The sequence below is a fragment of the Musca autumnalis genome, unplaced genomic scaffold (assembly GCF_047663935.1).
Source record: "Musca autumnalis isolate F117 unplaced genomic scaffold, ASM4766393v1 scaffold_4, whole genome shotgun sequence".
In the NCBI taxonomy this organism is placed as follows: Eukaryota; Metazoa; Arthropoda; class Insecta; order Diptera; family Muscidae; genus Musca; species Musca autumnalis.
In genome coordinates this window covers 210,482,579-210,504,710 of record NW_027411977.1, presented here as the reverse complement: position 1 = coordinate 210,504,710, position 22,132 = coordinate 210,482,579, and the positions used below count along the sequence as shown (strand labels likewise).

The 22,132-nt window shown below is 37.8% G+C and overlaps 1 protein-coding gene across 1 annotated transcript; it reads right to left on the bottom strand.

Annotated features, from left to right (window-relative positions):
* Positions 1-340: 340 nt before the first annotated feature.
* Positions 341-19,035, bottom strand: ash1 (histone-lysine N-methyltransferase ash1). Its single transcript, XM_073987774.1, has 6 exons — positions 18,446-19,035; positions 14,094-14,202; positions 7,706-14,005; positions 4,510-6,189; positions 2,275-2,544; positions 341-2,208 (listed from the first exon to the last, which is right to left on the bottom strand). Exons 2-6 carry the CDS (start codon positions 14,178-14,180, stop codon positions 2,029-2,031), a joined length of 8,517 nt encoding a protein of 2,838 aa, XP_073843875.1. The 5' UTR covers positions 14,181-14,202; positions 18,446-19,035; the 3' UTR covers positions 341-2,028.
* Between the last annotated feature and the right edge of the window lie 3,097 nt (positions 19,036-22,132).

Below are 22,132 nucleotides of genomic sequence, written 5' to 3'. Positions count from 1 at the left end.
TTTTTATTCATCGTTAACTTACCGAAAAATTTCGTTAACTATCGAAATTATAAGCATTTTAATTTTACCGACAAATATCGATAACAGCAAAAATGTGTTACAGAATCCCACTACTGATCTGTTCCAGAACCTGCAAGAAGCTACTATATTTTTACTACGATAACATTTTTCCTTTATGTAATGGAAAAAATAGTAGAAATTAGTAGATTCTTGCAGTACTGGAACAGACCAATTATATTACTTCGAAATACAGAAATGGAACAAGTTATTGGTAAAACAGGTTATATAAAGACCCCAAGACCTTGACAGATATTTGAAGCAATAAAACAATAAAAAATTTGTATTTTAAAATCCATTTTTCGAATTCTTTCTTTATTCAATGACAAAACTTGGTTTTTCATAGCTCCTCTTAGCTCAAAACTCATTGATGTATGAACTGTCCTACTTCTAAAGTATAAAGAACAAAAGTTGGTTTATGTTTTTATTGTGTAAAAATATATATTTCGGTTTTATTCAAAAAAAACTATAATAAAAAACAATATTAGGCAAAATTATTTTGTTTAGTAAAAAAGAAATAACAATGAATATGCGTTAAACCATGTTTTGCAGAGTTTTTATTATTATTAGAGAAAAAATGTGCTACTTAAAAATAACCAAGTAGTAAAAAATTGTGTATATATGTATAATAAAATAAAACTAAATTCAAAAAGAAAAAAGTATTCAGAATAAAGTGGAAAAAAAAACAGTGAAATTCAAAAATGAATAATAATAATAAAATAGCAATAACACAACATTAGTTCAATAAAGAAAATAATTCCTAAGAGCAAAGTGGAGTGGGGGAGGAGGAAATCTTACAACATTAAAAAATTAAAACAAGGAGAATAAATAATTATAAATTCAAAATCTATGTGGTTGTATTTTTTGGGAGAAAGGAAATTGGTGTATATATCAAAATCCAGCCATAAATTACAAACAAAATTTCCTATAATTTGTTAGGTTAGTTTGAAGCTAACCTAACATTTGTTAAATTTACAAAGTGAAAAAAAAATATTTTAAATAATTACAATAATAAATCAATATACATAATTTATGTATAAATGAAGAATTAATAATAAATTATAAGCACAACTATTATTAATAAATTTGTTTAAAACAAAGTCCACCAATATATCGTTATAAAAAAATCAATAATTATATGTATAGTCATCATAATCGTGTGTATATAAAATTGTAAAATGTATATAACAAGGCTTTCGAATATATGTAAAAAAATAATAAACAAGTTAGAAAAATGGCTAAAATCGGTACAAACCGACTATATTAAAATCTACACCAACAGCTTTAACTTTTGAAAACTTTTTAGCTTCTACAGTACACATTTAGCCAATGAAAAAAATTAAAGGTAATACCAATAGAAGATGTGTATATATAGATTTTTAGGAATTACCATAGATATCGAATTTTGATTGTTGGTGTAGTTTGTTTTTTAGGGGGCTAGGGAAAAATAAAAAAATATTGTAAAACAAGTACAAAATCATACATCATAATGTGGGTGTTCTTCTTTTTGATTCATTATCAAGTGCAGTGTTTATGTATAGAAGATGAAATCTTATGTACTTAATAATATACCATATTAGTGTTAGATTAATAAATAAAAATAAAGAAAATATTCATAAAATGTACAATTCTTTTTTTTCACTATATGTAAAATTTTGTTTTTCCCATTTCAAACTCTCTTATAATAAAAGTATATGGTTAAATATATAATGCCTATTATGTAAAATACATACATACATATACATAGAAATAATGTAAAAATTGATAATAGAAGCGTGTCTGTGTGTCTAGTTTACGTTATGATGATGATAATGATTATAAATCTCAAATCTATATTACAGAAAAAATGAAAATATTTTACAATTAGTTTACTTCTTTTAGAAGAAAACTTGCGCCAGCAAGCAGTAGCAGAGTGCATTTTTGTTTTATTAAAATCTCTCTAGCGGTTGTTCGTCGGTGTAGAGAGTTATATTAAACAAAATCTTTTCGTATAGCAAGTGGTGTTTTCCGTTGCCGAGCACCACGTCCCGACAACAAATAAGACAAATCTAATGGTGTTTCATTGTTATTTGCCACGGGATTGAGTAGTTTTTGACGTTGTTTCAGAGATTTCAAAACATTTTCCAAATGGGAACGTTTTTCTTTGACCGTCTAAAAGGTTAATTGGGGAAAATTAATTTTAGTCTCAAGATAACAATAAAACATTTCAAAACTTACCACTTTAGGTGAGGGTGTTGGTGCTGCCGGTGTACTTGTTGTTGTTGGTGGTGCAATTGTAGCAGGACTTTTGCTACTCTGCCGTTTGGATTTCGAGTTCAAGTTGTTTTGTGGTGTTTTATTTGAATCCTGTTTGGTATGGCCACCGCCTCCGCCACCACCATTACTATTTTCAGTCGTTACTGCCGGTGAATTTGAAGCTATGCTTGGACATTCACCATCAGTCTTCTGTTTTCGTGGCTTCAACATGGCTGGATCAACATCATGGGGCTAAAAATCAGAATTATATTAAATAGAGAAAAGATATTATTTAGCACTCGTTCAGGGAAAACTCTTCGAACCGCTTCGAAAAACTTATATTCGAATTTAAGCTTTGAGTTGAAAATAAGCTGCAGTTGAAAATATACAGGTTTTTAACAGCAGTAAAAAAAGTTTGTTTATATTGCCACTTTATTTTTTGTGTATTATTTGAATAGAAATGTTTCAATGTAGATTCCAATTTAGTTAAATAATTACAAATTGGGATTATTTCTGCTTTAGTATGTGGCAATCTCTAAGGAATGATAGCAGCCTTGCTCAAAGAGAGACCTACGTATAATGCATGGATAATTTTAAATCAATTAAATAACACATTAAGCTCAAATGTTATATTTTTGTGTTTAAATACTAATCGAATCATTTCAACATCCTGCCTCATTATAAAAATAAATATAAATTATTTTCACCGGCAAATTTGCGCGCTTCTTCTTTTACTTGTGCCAATCAGTACAGAATGACAACATACTTTTATAAAGGGAGCCTACATGAAAACAGGTGTTTTTAACAGCATCATAAATTAATATAACATAATATAACAGTAAAAAAGGTTTGTTTACATTGCCACTTTATTTTTTGTGTATTATTTGAATAGACATGTTTCAATGTAGACTCCAATTTAGTTAAATAATTACAAATTGTATGAATCAGGGGATTATTTCTGCTTTAGTATGTGGCAATCTCTAAGAAATGATAGCAGACTTGCTCAAAGAGATACCTACGTATAATGCATGGATAATTTTAAGTCAATTAAATAACACATTAAAGCTCAAATGTTATATTTTTGTGTTTATATTCTAATCGAATCATTTCAACACCCTGCCTCATTATAAAAATAAATATAAATTAATTTCACCGGCATATTTACGTGCTTCTTCTTTTACTTGTGGCAACCACTACAGAATGACGACATACTTTTATAAACGGAGCCTACATGAAAACAGGTGTTTTTACAGCATCATAAATTAATATTGAACAATATTTAACAGCATTATTAATCATATAACAGTAAAAAAGGTTTGTTCATATTGCCACTTTATTTTTTGTGTATTATTTGAATAGGAATGTTTCAGTGTAGACTCCAATTTAGTTAAATAACTACAAATTGTATGAATCAGGGGATTATTTCTGCTTTAGTATGTGGCAATCTCTAAGAAATGATAGTAGACTTGCTCGAAGAGAAACCTACGTATAATGCATGGATAATTTAAGTCAATTAAATAACACATAAAGCTCAAATGTTATATTTTTGTGTTTAAATACTAATCGAATCATTTCAACATGCTGCCTCATTATAAAATAAATATAAATTATTATTTTCACCGGCAAATTTGCGTGCTTCATCATTTACTTGTGCTAATCACTACAGAATGACAACATACTTTTATAAAGGGAGCCTACATGAAAACAGGTGTTTTTATCAGCATCATAAATTAATATTGAACAAGTTTTATATTATTTTATTTGGTTTTATATAAGTCGAATCACTGTTATGAAGGACGACTACATTGAATAACTAGAAAATGTGCTTTTTAGTTCGTGCTACTTCTTTTATTTTGTGACAATCACAACTAAATTACATTACCAATAACGGACACGAACATCGCAATTAGCTAGAGTTGGGTAATCTAGTTCGTTGTACTATTTCCAAAACGTATGAACAACATCATAAAATGTAACGTGAGATATTAAGTATATGCAGTTTGTTAATAGGAAAAATGTGGGCCATTGGAACTGCGAAGTGAACTATATAGTTCCTTTGGCACAAATCTAATGTTAGTACATTTGTAATAACTGATTTAAAAAGTAAAAAAAAATGATTAGGAATGAAAGCGCTAATTGCGACAATGTACACATTGATCTTTTTCCCTTATGGAATAGAAATTTTACAAGAAAAAAAAATATCAATAATCTACTTACCGCATACGTTTTCGATATTCTCAGCTTCTCGCTGAATTTACGGAATGCATAACTTTTTGTACAGGTTGGATGATTTGTTTTAGCCTTGGAAAAGAAACGTGCCGATTTATCCACTCTCAGCTCACATATGAAACAGTGTGTCTCATCGTTACACTCAATGGGGCGGCCTTTACAAAATGTCGTACGATCGAGTACCCAACAACGGCCAATAACCAAATTAATGGGAACAACTTCATACAATGGAACACGCACAACTTCATTGGGATAAAATTTACGCGACGGCTCATGGAATGTTTCATGGGGACGTAGAAAATGATGACCAAATATAAAACGTTCACCCTTATCATCTTTCCACAAACGTTCAACACGAAAAATATCACATTCATTGTAATCGATTTCTCCTATTGTTTCGTAGGTATGTTTCTTTGTTGGGACCACATTACCCGCTGAATCTTTAACGGGTATATCACGCAAAACATAAACAGCATCACCTTGACGTACTTGCAAGTCTTTGCCACGCATTAGCGTTAAATAATAACGATGACCTTCTTCGGTGAAATCATCCAATGGGATTTCTCTATCTACATCACGTGGTTCACACCGTTCACAGAGATAATTATCTGCCTTAACATCGGCTTTGGTACATTCTGTATGTTGCCATACCATACAACGGGCACATTGGATCATTAAACCTTCATCTTTGAAGAGGCCACAAATGCAACGTATTATGTCCTCATTGGAGGTGTTTAAAATATTGTGGTCTATTAAGGGTTGTTCGGAGTTGTGGCCTGTCTTTGTTTCATTATCTTTATGGGCAGTAATCGGTGTTGGTTCCTTGAAATCTTTTAGCAAAGATTCATCGCCAAGTATATCCATTAAGGCCGGGTATTGTTTATGTTTTTCCTCTACAAAAGATTTCTCCAACAATTCCAAAAGATGCAACTTCTGTGGCTCATTCTTTTCCAAGGCGGTTCTAGTTTCCTTGAACAGCTTTTCCATATCTGCATTAAATTCACTTGGTTGTTTATAGAAACCCTGTTCCACATTACTTTGTATTGTTTTAAAATCATGGAGATCGGACTTTTGTTGTTGTTTAAGGGAGGCTTTCTTCTTTTTATTGGCTCCAGATAATGTGGAATTGGATATGGTTAGAGAGACCAAAGCAAATGGTGGTTGTTGTTGTTGTTCGTTACATTCCGGATACTTAATGGCTTCCAAATTTGTACAAATATCTCTAAGTACCTTGGCCATTTTTGCCATTTTCTCTAGTTCAGGATCTTGTACAGCCAATGTAAGACCCCGGGTCTTGATATTTCTTGCTGTACACAAAGCTGTAATTTGTGCTGCCAATGATGCTGGTGTTGAGGGACGTCTTTGTGTGATTGCACCGGGCATTAAGGGACTGGGACTAGATGCTGGCGTTGTTAGCGGTGTTTGTGTTTTGGAATCGTTGGTTTTATCCAACGTTCTACGAAGCATTTTTTTCGCACGAATCTTTTCAAAATTTCTAACCAAAAAGATTGAGTATTGCTTCACGAGTTTCCGTTCTCTTTCAGAGAGTGGATGCATTCGTGTTGGTGTTGGTGCATCCTTCGTAGTTTGCCGTTGAGTATTCTTCTTGGCTTTACGTTTCCGTTGCCGACCCTTGGCATCACCTTTGGTGGTATTTTCATTGGGAGTCTGGATGGAAAAAAAAGTTGACATTAGTGGGATGTAGCATTTAAAAATATTCAATGGAAAAACAGTATAAATTCACTTGAATTAATAAATCGAGTAGAAAGAAAACATTCGCCTTTTATACGATTAAAATAGCGCGGTTTTGCGGCAACTTCATTTTCTTGAGTTAATTACTACTGAAGGGCTTTCTTTTACAATGTTGTGCTGTAAATTTAACGATTATTAAAATTTGATATTTTATATTTTTCAGTCTAAACCCTCTAAAAAAGCGCAACATATTTAGAAAACTGGAAATTTTTATTTAACTGGCCGCGAAATGATGACAACCTTTAGGAAGGACGGTAAACGTAGCTAAAGCAAGCACATACATACTTTAGATAACACATTTATATTAAACATTAATTTAATAAATAAATGTAATCGTAAACTAAATAATTAATGATAATAAAATAAAGGATGACTTCCGCATCGTCAATTGCTTGGAAAATCACTGCAAATGTGTGAAGTATTATGTTTCTTAACGCCGTAGTACTTAACAACTGCGAAGCTACGTTTTCCAAAATGTCAAAAATACGCATATATAACGCAGGTAAAAAGCAAACATGTATCATTTTTATTTCTGATGCATTTTTTGCAACTGAATTATTTTGACAGTTTAAACAATAAAAAGCAACTAACGACACGGAAGTCAGCCATTGTTATTTAACTGGCAAGTTCGTGAGTCTTTCTTTTACTTGTGTCAATCACCGCGAAATGACAACAGCCTTTAGAAAGCACTGTAACAACTAACGGAAAGCACCGCGAACTACTTTAGATAAATTTAATAAATAAATAAATAAACACAATCGTAAATTAAATATTTAATGATAATAAAATAAAGGCGTCACATGTATGAATGACTACAATATGTGATTTAACTGACAAATTCGTGCGTCTCTTCTTTTAATTGTGTCAATCGCCGCGAAATGACATCATTTAGAAAACACGGTAAAAGTAACTAACGGAAAACAGAACGAACAACTTTAGAAAGCACGCACATTTATATCACACATTAATTTAATGCTAACAATAATAAAAATTGTACATTTTAATGTAATAATAATAAAATATTACATGTTAATGTTTTGTTATTAAAATCCAAACTCTCTTAGGAGTGAATAATTAGAATTGTACGTCTTCTTCTTTCACTTGTATCAATCACCGCGGAATGACAACAGCCATTAGAAAGAACGGCAACACAAGGAAAAACTTTAGTTACAACTTGTCAAATATAAGATAAATAAAAAAATTTGATAAATTAAAAAAAAGAGAAAAACGACTAACATTTTTTTGTTACAGCAATAAAGGCAGCGAACGGTATGTGTTCTTTAGAGGGGTCTTCTTTTCATTAGGGTTTGTCACGGACTGAAAAGTAGCGGGCATACACATGGAGGAATCCCTTAACTACGAAATTATTACTTTCTCGTGTAAACTCATGCCCAACGTGAATCACAAAAATACATATATATTTTTCACTTACCTTCGCCTCAACGGGTAACGGTTTGATGCGCTGTGACTTGCCACCAATAACACCTCGGCAATTTGGTGTATTACAACGACACGGCTGCCCCTCGGATGGATTAAACAGCGAAAAGTTATAATCATAGGTTAACTCCTCACCCTCCTGAATTGGGCGTTTTGCAAAGAGTGCCATACGTGACAAACCATTAACAGACCACTTTTGGATTTCACAATTTGGTTCACACGAATGATTGACAAAACGACAATCACTACCCATACGATGACCATCGATTACCAAACCACCATCCAAGTGGAGACAATAATGATGTGTATCATTCAAATAAATTGTAGCCATGCGATCTTTAAATTCACGTTCAGTAACAACTTCACCAACATATTCAAGAATATAAGTTCCCTTTGGTATGGGCAATTTGGTACGTACACCCCATCCTTTATTCTCGGTCATGAATCGCTCCACTCCTGGTGCAATTTCATGTTTTTGTATCTTTTGATTGCGACATTTTTCCCGGGTGGGACAATTTGAAGGTGAGCATTCCGTGTAGACCATACGATTGAGACAATTATCACCACAACCGGCATCTGGTTTACAATTACACATTGGATGATCATAGGCAGCAATGGGTGGGGGTTTTACATTCTCAGCATAAATATTGGTGCGTATTTTACGGAAATTCCACGAGGCCACGGTGATACGTGACGGCAATTTGGAATTGGTATATGCCCACCATATGTCATAGGGTAATTCAAAGTCATATTGTGTCCGTCGAAAATACTTTTCACAATATGGTGGCGGGGGTAAAGTGGGTGTTATCGCCGGTTCTTGTGTGTCCTTGGCACCCTCTTTTTGCGGTTCACTGCTTTTATCACTCTCTGACTTTTTCTCCCCACCAGCTGCACCATTACCATCTTTCTTATTGGACCCTTTCTTATTTCCGCCATTGCCATTTGGTATCTGCGTTACCTTGAAATAATCAGAGAATAATCCCGCCACCAAGTAGGTCTTTTTACCCAATTTCGATTTTTTGGAAGACGATGAAGATGAATGTGTTGACAACTTCTCTTCACTGGTATCACTTTGTTCAGCTCCTTCTGCCGCAGCTATGTGAAAAATGTTTTCATGCAACGGTAGAATATCATGTTCCTCATAATTGATATTGGAATCTTTGGATGCCGAGTTCTTTTCTATTTCTTCGGGTGTTGGTTCCACTTCAATGGGTAGTGGTGGTTTTGGGGCAGGTAATGTGGGGACGGGAGGACATTTCGCCGTTATTGCCAAGGGATGAATGGAGTTACGACGTTTTAGCTTAATTTTACAACTCATCAAAGAGCTGGGATCAATGCCAGCAGGTAATTTGATATTTGCATCTAAAAGAGATTTCACGGTCTTGGAGATGGGGGCAGGTGGTTTACGTTGAACTTGATTTGTGGATTGTGTACATTGTATGGTGGGTGCAGGAACAGGAGCAGCAGGTGGTTTACTTTGTGTTTCCTTTACTTCTTTTAGAGGTTTAGAACGTCTCCTGGCCCTTGAGGCCAGAGGTTTATCATCATCGTCTACAACAGGCTTTGTCGCAGGTGGTAGGGACTTAGATACAAGTTTTTTGTTATCATTGGATGTGGTGGATGGTTCTTCCGCCACCGTTTTTTCTACCTTATCCAACTTCCTCTTGACTTCTCGTCTATTGTGCCTTGATTTGGGAGTTGTTGGCTGCTCTGCCGGCTGTTGTGGTTTTTCCTTGGCAACTTCCTTTTCATTTTTCTCTTTATTCGTTTGCGGAGATTCCTGCAATCTTTCTAGGGCCACCACTGAAAGTCTGGGTGTGCGATTGTTGCGTTCCATAAATGTCTGCGACGTCTCACCCTCCTGTGGCACACGATCACATTTTTTGGCAGGTATACTGCTGCTGACCGGAGAACACTCACTTGGTAGTACAGCGGGAGAGATCTGCTGTTCTTCCCCTCCCAGATCTGGTATAACATCCAACACCAGATTTTCCTGGATCCTACGTTTCTTTCGCTTTACTGTGGGAAATCCGGTTCGATTGATTTTTTTGCGTTTTCTTTTCAAAATCAAATTGCCACCAGTTTTATTCAGTAATGTTTCCACCACACCTCTTTGGCCATTGGTTTTGGGTGGTACCACCTCCCCGCCATAACTTTTACTAATGTCCATAAGAAGAGGAGATTCAATTTCGGACTTGGTAATGATGCCCGTTGCAGGATCTGTTAACTTGGCAATGGGTGGTATTTGTATTTCCAGTTCCACGGAGGGCTCAAATACTCCTGGTGGAGGACAGGAGGAGGATTCTGATTCGATTTGTAAGGCTGAGGATAGTTGATTTTTATTTTTCCCCGTTACCACTTCGTCACCCTGATGATTGGTGGTGGCAATGCGTGATACCAAACCCTCTAGCCGCGAACGCTTTTTGTTGACGGCTTCTGTAACCTGTTTAAGGCTGTTGAGAGATTGGGGGCTGATATCGAGTAACTTGCCACCACTAATGGAATCCCCCACAGCCACTCGGAGCGGAGATAGGGTACTAGCGGTTTTATTGCTATTGGAGTCTTCACTAAGCGTGTGGGGGTGGGGATGCGGATGATGTGGCGTATGTCCTCCACCCTGCTGCAGTAAATGCCTCTTCTTTGGTGTCAGATTTGCCTTTGCCGAACGAGCATTGAATTGCTGCTGTGACTTTGTATTGGCCGTTGATTTGGCTGCTGCAGCAGCTGCCGCCCATGCCTCTGAGTTGTTGGCAAATAATTTTGCCGCCACTGCTACCGCTACTTCACTGGATTTTTCCCCCGGTGTAAGAAGGTAGTGGCGTTTTTTCAATGGCAATTTATGATCATCGGGACTAGAGCTGCTTGCCTTTTTATGTCTTCGCTTGGAGGAGGAAGATGTACCTTGTGGTACGCCTGATGGTGTGGCGGAAGTGCCACTTTCTGCTCTAGCTGAGAGCATGGCAAAATCAAGATTCTCTGACATTTTTCTTTTCTTAAGGGATTTTTTGTCCCGTGTTTCTCCTCTTTTCCCTGGGGCACTGGAAGATAAAGCTGTACTGGATGTTGATGCCGCCGCCTGGGCAGCAGCAGCTGCTGCAAATGATTGTTTTAATTTATTTGCCTCTGCCATTAGTTTTTCCTTTAGCGAAAGATTGCCCGCACTGCTGTTGGCGGAAACCGCCGCCGCCACCTTTTCACCTTGTACTCCCGCCGCCGTTGCTGTTTGTATTTTACACCTTGAGGCAAAGGTATTGGTGAGTATTTCAATTTCAGTTAAAAGTTTCGAATCAATAACCGAATTTTTACTTGACGAAGAGTTGTGGCTACGAAAAAGTTTCTTTCTGCGGCGTTTTCGCATTTTCGTGGTACCCACCGAGTAGAATGAACTGCAATAGCTGGCCACTGATGAGCGTCTTGATTTTATTTTCCGTGCTGTGTGCTGGGCACCCGGTAGCTGCATTAGTAAATCATGAGCAAATTCAGATGTTGTGGAATTCTTCCTTTTGTGGAAATTCATCTTTGCTGGGGTGGGTGTACTGGGCAGGTGGTCTAAAGATAAATCGAATATCTTCGCTTGATTACTGCTACTGAGACTGGCAAATGATTTACCCGATGAGCCACGACCAAAATACTCCCCCGTGGCAATGTAACGATTGATTTCGCCATACTTTTTGCTGGCACTTGTTGTTGGCAACTTTTCAAGCGAAGGCTTGCAAACATATTCATTGGACTCCTCACTACTCTGACCCAAAGAGAGACCAGCCAGCTGTAAAATATCCTGCTCATCTTTAAGCGAACCCATTGTGGATTTTGGCATAATGGAAGCCCGACGTTTTCGTCGAAATTTCTTTGATGATGTACCCAAAACACTTTCCTTGCAGTCGCTGCGATAACCACAAGATTTGGCTCGTGATTTGCGGGAGGCACAACTTTTCGTGCTATAACGACTTTTACAACTGGCATCACTTTTATAGCCCGAGTTGTGGGAGTGTTTCGAATGTTTGGAAGTGACACGAAATGATGAAGAACCATAATCAGAGACATAACCACTTTTGGCTGCTAAAATTTTACTACAAACTGTGGATTTACTGGAACGATCCCGGATGCTACGGCGTTCGGTGTCGGTGAGACCACCATCACTTTTGTAACCACCACCGCCGCCAGCACCTCCGGATGTACTACACACACTGGGTCTGCGAAATTTGCGATTGACATCAATTTTCCGCCACACAGGATCCAATTGTAAATCTTCCTTGCTGGGCACCACCACTTGTTGCTGCTGTGGAAGGCTGTTGGATGAATTATTACGTGATTTTTCCGTGGTGGCAGCACTCATTGATTGTCTACGTTTATTTCTGGGTGGTGGATATAGTACCCTTTCAGTGGCGGCATACATGCGCTTATCCAAAAGAGCAATATCAATTTTAGGTTTTGCTGCACTTGAGGAAGAAGTCGCTGCGGCAGCTTCACTCAACTGCTGCTGTTGCTTTTCAGGAGTATTATTTACAGTTTTATTGGGCGAATGCGGGGAGGTATTATCATTACAGGAAGAAGAAGAAACCGCCATTGTGGTACAGGGATGAGGTGATGTACTTTGTGTGGATATACTTGTGGTGGAAATAACACCAGAATCTGCAGATTCATTGATATTGGACACCTTGTTTTGGGGCATATTGTGGTGGTGTAAAGGCGAGGAGGAGGACATTGAGTTGTGGGTCATGTCTCGCAGCGGTGGTTTATCCGGTTTCTTGGGTCTACCTCGACGTTTTTTATTTACCACACTTGCAGAGGATGATGCCACACTATCCGATTGTGAATTGGTATTGGTGTTGAGTTGAGCCAAAATTTCTTGCTGTGCCGAAATTTGGGCTTGTTTGTTGGCCGGTTCACTTTCGGATGACTTGGAATTTTGTCCCAACATTTGGGTCTTTTCCATGAAATCTTGCAGCAATGTAGATTGATATTGGGGTAAATGCTTCGTTTTAGCTTTGGGATAGTGGGACAACATTAAATCGTCATCATCATCATCGTCGGAGTCGCCTACCACTCTCTCCACAGCTGCCCTTATGTTGGGTAGATCGTTGTCACTGCTGGATAGACCAATGTGATCACTACCACCACCTCCAGCCATGGTGCCACTACTCGCACCTTGTGTTGTAGTGGAACAATTCAGCGTTAAACCCCCCATCATTTGGGCACTAAGGCTATTCGCCGACATCATATTTGAGTTATGTTTTACACCCACCGCTGTTAGCAACAGACGTGGTGCTCTTTGTGTTGTTGCTGCTGTTGCTGCCGCCGTCACATTTGTTATCACTTTATTTGACAATGGTTCATCATCTTCCGAATCTGTGGAAAACGCATTATTTTGCTGGGAGCTTATGAGCGTTTTCAAGGTCTTCAACGTTCTCTTGGCTTCTAGGGTACCTTTAAGCAAAGCTTTTTTACGTTTTACTTTTCGTTTTGATGGTTTTTCGGGACCGGTGGTTGCAATTGTTGTATTAGTAGCCTCTGAACAACCAGAATCGGTAATATCACTTTCGGCACCACCGCCACCAACGCAACTGCCCACCATGCTTGTTTTTGTTAGTGTGGGTATTAGTGATGATAACTCATTTTTCTCTTTAACGGTACATGGACTTACAATTACAGACATTGGTGCAGGTGTTGTTCCTGTTGCTGTCGTTGATGTTGCTGTTGATAGCAAAGTTTTCATTTTATCTTCAGACTTATTTCGTTTACTCTCCACCACAACGGAAGAAGATGATGCTACTGATAATGATGATGTTGTTGCTGGCGGAGGTGGTGGTGGAGAAATTTTCAATTTAATTGATTCTAAATTATGGCTGATATTTGCTAGTTTTGATTCTCCTTGTTCCTTTGCCGTCGTCGTCGTCTTTCCCGCCGTTGTTGTAGTTGCCTTTTTATTATGTACTCCTGTAGTAACCGACGCCGCCGTATTTGTTGCTGTTGTTACCGTTGGCCTTATCGCTGATATTTTCATACGCAAACAACCTTCTGTACGTTGAATACTGAATTGAGTAGCTAATGCAATGTTGGAGATGTGATGATTGTTGTTGTTGTTACTTGTGCTGCTACTGCTGTTGCTACTAGTGCTACTGCTGGTATGACTACTGCTGTTGCTAATGCTGTGGTTACTGCTGCTGTTACTGTTGCTATTCGTTGTCGCTGAACTCGAAGACGTTGTTGATGCGTTGTTGTTGCTACTGCTTGAATTTTTCTTCTTTTCATGTCTTTTTTTATGTTTATCTTTTTGTGAGCTTTCATGTTCATTCTGCAATGAGAGGGGGGGATAATGTGGAGTAGGAGGTTCAAGTTAGGGATTTGAATATTAGGCACAAAAGTGTATACATTTTACATACCTTGCTTTCATGTGTAGTTTGTTCTTTACGTTGCTGATGCTGCAATTCCGAAACATTCCTTGTTTTTGCATCATTCGATGTGCTCATTATTTATTGGGAAAACTTGTTCCTGTAAAGAAGAAAGGAAGAAAAAAGTGAGATTAGTACATATAAGAATATTAGGTTAGTATGGAATTTAAAAACTTTCTGGTTAAGATAGGAGTAACAGAATGAGTTGGCTTTGCCGGCAGCTATATATCCTCAACTTATTACTGTTGGTTAGGTTAAGGATGCCAAGCTATCTAATATAATTGGTGACTGCTTCAATCGGTCCATCCTGGTTGTTGTTGTTGTTGTAGCAGCATAAAAACCTACATATGTAGAAGCATAGGTTTTATGCTGGGTTGGCAGCCGCTGGCCGAAACACTATGGTTTCGGGTCAATCCGGTACGAAAGAACCCGCTGCCGTGGGATTGGTCCATCCTGGTAGGGTGAAGATAATAAGACTTATTACTGCAAATTCTAAAAAAAAAAACGGGGCCCTAGAATATTATTCGGAGTGAAATATAATTTCGCGTAACAAATTATATACGACAACCGGGAACACCAGTGTACCTTTCAATATCGGGATTAAAAATGGATTTAAACCAAAATTTTATGCGTACTTTTGTGAGAGAGGCTTCGGAAGAATAGTCTTAAACTGTTCATATATCGGATAGTGTAAACTTTTCTATGAAAAATGCCAGCATCTCAGGTCCCTGGGGATTTTTTCGTTTTCTATAGAAAAAAATCCGTAGGTCCCTGAGGATGGCCTTGCTAAGAAAAAAATCCTCAAGTCCCCTAGGATGGTTTTTTTTTCTACAAAAAAAAATTTTTTCAGATCGCTGAGGATAGTTTTTTCTGTAGAAAAAATTTCCTCAAGTTCCTGAGGATGGTTTATTATGGAAAAAAATCCTCATGTTCCGGAGGATAGTTTCTTATTTAGAAAAAGTTTCCTCAGGTTCCTGAGGATTTTATTTTCTGTAGAAAAAATTTCCTCAGATCTCTGAGGATGGTTATTTTCTGTAGAAACAAATTCTTCAGGTCTCGAAGAACGTTTTTTTTTTAGAAAAAAAAAATTCTCCATGTCCCCGAGGATGTTTTTTTTAAGAAAATATATGGTGGTATGTTCTTTTTTCTGCTTAATATGGCCTGCTTGACAGACTTGTTGATCTAGGGATTCTCTATTATAAACTTGGACCTCTCTTTCTTGATCATGAAGATCCCTCCTGACATGTCTGGGTGGGCGGATCCTATCCAGCATGCGCATGATGGCTCTCACGGTAAAAGCCCCGCAAGCACTGCAACGAAAGCATACCTTTGTATTCCTGATGATTGGCAACTATTTCGGATAACTATTTCTAATGCTTGGGAGGATTAAAGCCTCAAGGGTTTTTGCTAAGCGCGACAAAAGCGAAATTGGCCTGTACGATTCTCTTTGCTGGCATCATTTTCCAGACTTCGGTAACGACGTGGGCGTTTAGCGTCAGGTTGAGAACTTTAGTGAGATACTCGACTCCCGAATCATTCAGGTGTTTCAGCATTACCATGGAGATTCCATCAGGGGCTAACGCGGATGATGTAGCGTTCCTGATGGCATTGGCAATAATAACTGAACGACGTGACTGAGGTCCTATCTTCCTTCTTTCCAGGTTTCGAGAGTGACTCAACAGTTGCCAACTCTTCAGATGATAAAACCACTTGTTCCGTTTATGTTCACCTACCAACGGGTTAAGTATCAGTATCAGCTCCCAGATTCAGGGTCGGGGTGGGCACGACGAAGCTCATCACGTTCATTTGGCAGTCCAGTCGCCTCAGCTGGGAATTTAAGTCTATTTTCGGGTATTCGACCAGGTATATTTTATCAGATTAAGGAACTTAGGGAAGCGTTGATTGGTAAATACTCTGTACCCTTGCCAATCAGATTTTCCATAGTTCACAATTTCCTAGACCACGACGTGGGTGTTTAGCGTCAGGTTGAGAACTTTAGTGAAATACTCGACTCGCGAATCATTCAGGTGTTTCAGCATTACCATGGAGATTCCATCAGGAGCTAACGCGGATGATTTAGCGTTCCTGATGGCATTGGCAATAATAACTGAACGACGTGACTGAAGTCCTATCTTCCTTCTTTCCAGGTTTCGAGAGTGACTTAACCGTTGCCAACTCTTCAGATGATAAAACCACTTGTTCCGTTTATGGTCACCTACAACGGGTTAAGTACCCTGAATCTGGGGTCACTGGGGTTGGCACGAAGAAGCTCATCACGCTCATTTGCCAGTCCGGTCGCCTCAGCTGGGAATTTTAGTGTATTTTCGGGTATTCGACCAGGTACATTTTCTTAGCTGGAGGATCTTAAGGAACCGTTGATTGGTAAATACTCTGTACTCTTGCCAATCAGCTTTTCCATGGTTCACAATTTACTAGACCACGTGCTACAATGGTGATGTCTGGCGAGCTGTGGCAATCTCCTCTTATCCTCGTAGGACCGCTTTCCTTTACCGTGCAAAATGTTGAGTTATCAATTTGCTCGGCCAGCCCATTACTACTCTGGCCATCGCCTAGGACGGAATGTCCAAGTTCATGATGAAAATTGAAGTCCCTTAGCACCAGACGGTGATTGTCCTCCAAAAACGAACTAATATCAGGCATATAACGCAGTTGTTGTTGTTGTTGGGGAGACTGGGGTGTGTCTGGTAATCTAAGGACGACTATGAATCCGAAGGGGGAAAAACACTAGATGTTCTGGCGCAGCAAGCAACAACATAACTACTATCGCAGCAGTCCTGGATGCGGCTTATGACCAGAGACAGCAGCCTCGGAAATGCGCCCATTATCTAATATAAAAACTTTAAAGAGATCCTAGCTGTGTCCCTGAATAACCCAACGATAATGTCAAGACCCATAGGAGAAGTATTATATATCGTTGTATTCAGGATGCCAAGGGCTATCTACTGTAAAAATTTCAGCCCGATCCGAGAGGTGCCCCTAAACAATCTAAAAGTGTGAAAGTACGAAATTTCCGAAATATCTCGGGAAGTATGGACTTCCCCCGGAAAATTATATATCGTTGTATTCAGGATGCCAAGGGCTATCTACTGTAAAAATTTCAGCCCGATAAGAGAGGTGCCCCTAAACAATCTAAAGGTGTGAAAGTTCGAAATTTCCGAAATGTCAAGACCCATATCTCGGGAAGTATGGACTTCCCCCCGGAAAATTATATATCTTTGGAATCATGTAAAAATATCGGACCGATACGAGAGGTGCCCCTAAACGACACTTGTTCCAAAGTGCATTATGCAATTCCAGAGATCTTGACAAGGTTACCATTCCTTCATTCTCTGAAAATATCTATTCTATTACAAAACTTGTTCAAAGAACTTTTCCACACACCTGCAAAGTCACTTCAATTACACCACACCTCCTCCTCATCCCTCTAATCTTACTGACCAAAATTTACCAAAATTACCACTAAAAATTATGTCTATAAAACAACAACAACACCAAGAAAAGAACAAAGTAAAAAAACAACATACCAAACAAGAAAGGTTAATACGTGTGTTGTTTATTGTGTATGCGTGTTTCCTCATGTATTATGGGCCTCTTTAAGAGGAGAGATACAAATTTCGAAAGTGTGATTGACACAATAAATGCAAATTACAAATGAAAGGAAGAAACAAAAAACGTAAGAAATGCAAAAAACGCGCGATCATATCAATTAAAAAACAACCACATAAACAGCCAGCCAAGTCAACCAACCAGAGAATTAGCAGCCTGTCTACCTTTGCCATACAATAAACTGAAACTCGAACGAAAGTGGCGGCACGGCACCACCACGACAACGAAGAATGTTTGAGAAGGCAAACAAAACAAGAGAATTTCCAAAAAAACAAAAAGGGAATCAAGCAAAAAAAGGACATTAAAGTAGTAGACAAATGGGCAGATGTTTTCACAGAAGCCAAGTGTAGAGGGAATGGATTAACAATTTGTACCCATGTAGGCGCAACTATGAAAACATCATCATCTAATATTTGTTTAAAGCTCTTTTCAGGTATATAGGCTTTTTTTCTATACTTCGTGGAACATTGTACAAATTAGGTCACTGCTTTGTTGTAAAAAAGGCCTACATATTTGGAATTTTACGACAGCAATTTTTCAGGGCCTTTTCAATTTGGAATCTTTACATGTACTTCTATTACATTTGTGTGTTACGTACATAACCACCACATTATCCACTGCTGGCTAGCTGTGCAATTACACCTTAAATTTAAGGAAAGTTAAATTTTTTCTTCTTGATTCAAGTGACGAAAAAATGTTTATACATCACCACTTACACAATTTCAATTTCATGTATCTGCTCTGCTGCTATTCTTATTGTTGGTGTTGTTTGGACATTCATCTATCTGCAACTTCTTTTAAGTGTTTTTAACAATTTTTGGAAGTGAAATCTCTTTTTCTTTAAGTCCACCGTTGAAAATTAAAACCAAAGAAATAAAAACACAAACTAAATTTACAACACTTCACTTTTTTGTTGCTGTGTTTTTCTTTTTCTTCTCACTGCTCTCTACGTATTTTTTCTTCTTTTATTTTTAACACATTCTTTTGTGTTTTCTTTTGTTAAAATGCATTTGCCTCGGTTCTGCTTTGTTTCTCCTTTCTTCTTAAAATGGCGCCGTTTATTTTTTCTTTTCGTTTTGGATGGACAACAATTTTCACTTAGATTTTTTTAGGTTGTTTGGGCACGTTTATTTTAGATATTTCATGCTTTTTTCATTTCACCACGAAGCTTAGCTTTGAGATTTCATATTATTTTACAATTTTTTAAACTTTTTTACGTTTTCCGTAGATATATCTGCATTAAAAACTAAAAACTAAACCTCACGAAAATAAAAACGAAATACGAATACCCGGTTACTCGGTACTCGGTTTTTCAGTTTTTCTTCGCCGGACATACAAAAAAACTCCGCCGCCGCTGTGTTTTCGGGCTACCATTCCGGCGTGAATAGCTAAACTCTTGTGCCAGACTATGAAAGTTTTCAGAAAATGATTTGAGTTTGTGGCATGGCACAATTACCCAGGTAGTGACATCGTAAAATTTTGAATATGTTATGTCAAAACTTTATGTTGTTGGGGAAATTACAACAAAAATAATTTTTATAAAGGGATTTGGCTTTTCATATACCATCAGCTTGTGATACCACTACCTGGTAGTTCTGCCATGGTTTGTGGGTAATGGGTAAGAAGTAGAGCTGGGGCTGGATTCTTGCTCTATGAATATTAAAAATGAAAAATATTTTCTTTATATTTTTTTTTCATTAGAGATTTTTCCTTTATTATCCCCAACATTAAGGCCCCCACTCATTAGTCAGTCTGACTACCAGCATTTATGGTAGTATGTGTAAATTTTTGAAATTTTGAGAATGTATGTGTGAGTTTTCCAAGACTGATGAAAATCAAAATAGTTTTGATTTCAAAATGAACCCCCATAAGTCTGGGTGAATTGTCTTTATTTTCAAATTATCAATAAATAATTTTGAAAAACAGAAAATAATGTTGGTGTTGGAACACAAAAAAGTAGAATTCATTCATTTTTGGAGGAGAAATTCAAGATTTTTAGACTTGACTGATGGTTCGTGCTACACACTTGTCAGTCACACATACAGAAAGGGTTCATCGGACTGACGGCACAGACTGATAAATGAGTGGGGGCTTTTAAACTGTGTGATTGATAATACGTTTGTCGTACTTAGTCCAGGGCCACACTACACTAATTACACTGAAATTTTGATATGAAATTATGCGTCTCTAGATCGACGTCCATAGTAGAGTAAAATCATAAAATTGCTGTAGTGGGGAGTTCGATTTAAGGACACCCAATTTCATGAAATTTTTAAATGAAATTCACGATAGTGTGGACCGGGACTTTCGAAATGCTGCTTTCAAAAAGGGTCTTTAGAAGCTCCCTTTTTTCAGAAAGTGTCTATAGAAGCTCCCTTTTTTCGGAAAGTGTCTATAGAAGCTCCCTTTCTTTCAGGAAGGGTATATAGAAGCAGTCTTCCCTTCAGAAATGATCTGTAGAAGCAACCTTTATTTTAGAAAAAGTCTATAGAAGCACCCTTTCTTTCAAAAAAGGTCTATAGAAGCACCCATGGTACAATAATTCTTAGGTAGGCCACAGCTAACAGCTGATTAAAATTTTTTTTTTGTTATGGCTTAATCTGTCAAAACCTTGTTGACATGCAGAGTTGATATTTATTATTGATCAAAAAATTCAACTCTGTTTTGTTTTCATTTCAACATTTCGTTTTTCTTCTTCTTTGTTTACTCATCTGTTATCATTCATCAAAACAATTTTGACGTTTTAAGCCATAGCGACAGGGTTGTACTTTTTTGGCGATTCTCATACCTGGCCTACCTATGAATTATTGTACCATGGAAGCACCATTTCTTTCAGAAAAAGTCTATAGAAGCACCTTTTCTTTCAGAAAGTGTCTATAGAAGCACCCTTTCTTTCAGAAGGATCTATAGAATCACCCCTTCTTTTATAAGGGTCTATAGAATCAACCTTTCTTTCAAAAGGGGTCTATAGAATCACCTTTCTTTCAGAAGGGGTCTATAGAATCGCCCTTTCTTTCAGAAGGGGTCTATAGAAGCAGCCTTCCTTTCAGAAGGGGTCTATAGAGTCACCCTTCCTTTCAGAAGGGGTCTATAGAATAACCCTTTCTTTCAGAAGGGGTCTATAGAAGCAGCCTTCCTTTTAGAAATGATCTGTAGAAGTAACCTTTCTTTCAGAAAAAGTATATAGAAGCACCCTTTCTTGCAGAAAAAGCACCATTTCTTATAGAAAATGTCTATAGAAGCACCCTTTCTTTCAGAAAAAGTCCATAGAAGCACCCTTTCTTTTAGAAGGGGTCTTTAGAATCTTTCTGAAAGGGACTATAGAAGCACACTTTCTTTCAGAAAGGTCTATAGAAGCAGCCTTCCTTTCAGAAGGGGTCTACAGAATCACCCTTTCTTTCAGAAGGGTTCTATAGAATCACCCTTGCTTTCAGAAATGGTCTATAGAAGCAACCTTTCTTTCAGAAAGAGTCTATAGAAGCACCCTTTCTTTCAGAAGGATCTATAGAATCACCCCTTCTTTTATAAGGGTCTATAGAATCACCCTTTCTTTCGGAAAGGGACTATGGAAGCACCCTTTCTTTCGGAAAGGGACTATGGAAGCACCCTTTCTTTCGGAAAGGAACTATGGAAGCACCCTTTCTTTCGGAAAGGGACTATGGAAGCTCCCTTTCTTTCGGAAAGGGTCTATAGAAGCACCCTTTCTTTCGGAAAGGGACTATGGAAGCACCCTTTCTTTCGGAAAGGGACTATGGAAGCACCCTTTCTTTCGGAAAGAGACTATGGAAGCACCCTTTCTTTCGGAAAGGGACTATGGAAGCACCCTTTCTTTCGGAAAGAGACTATGGAAGCACTCTTTCTTTCGGAAAGGGACTATGGAAGCACCCTTTCTTTCGGAAAGGGACTATGGAAGCAACCTTTCTTTCGGAAAGGGACTATGGAAGCACCCTTTCTCTCGGAAAGCGACTATGGAAGCCCCTTTCTTTCGGAAAGGGACTATGGAAGCACCCTTTCCTTCAGAAAGCGACTATGGAAGCACCCTTTCTTTCGGAAAGGGACTATGGAAGCACCCTTTCTTTCATAAAAGGACTATAGAAGCACCCTTTCTTTTAGAAAGGGATTATAGAAGCACCATTTCTTTCAGAAAGAGGCTACATTTCTTTCAGAAAGGAGCTACCTTTCTTTCAAAGAGGGACTATAGAAGCACCCTTTCTTTCCGAAAGGATAACTATATAGGTCCCAAATAACCCGAAATCGGCAAAAAAGAAATGTTTTTTATTTTGGTCACTCTATTGTAAACTACCACCATTTTTTTCTAAATGTACCCAAATATGTACACTACGTGTTTTTTTAATGTACGCGCATTTCGGTTGGTTACGTGGTTGTTACATTAGGGTGGTTGC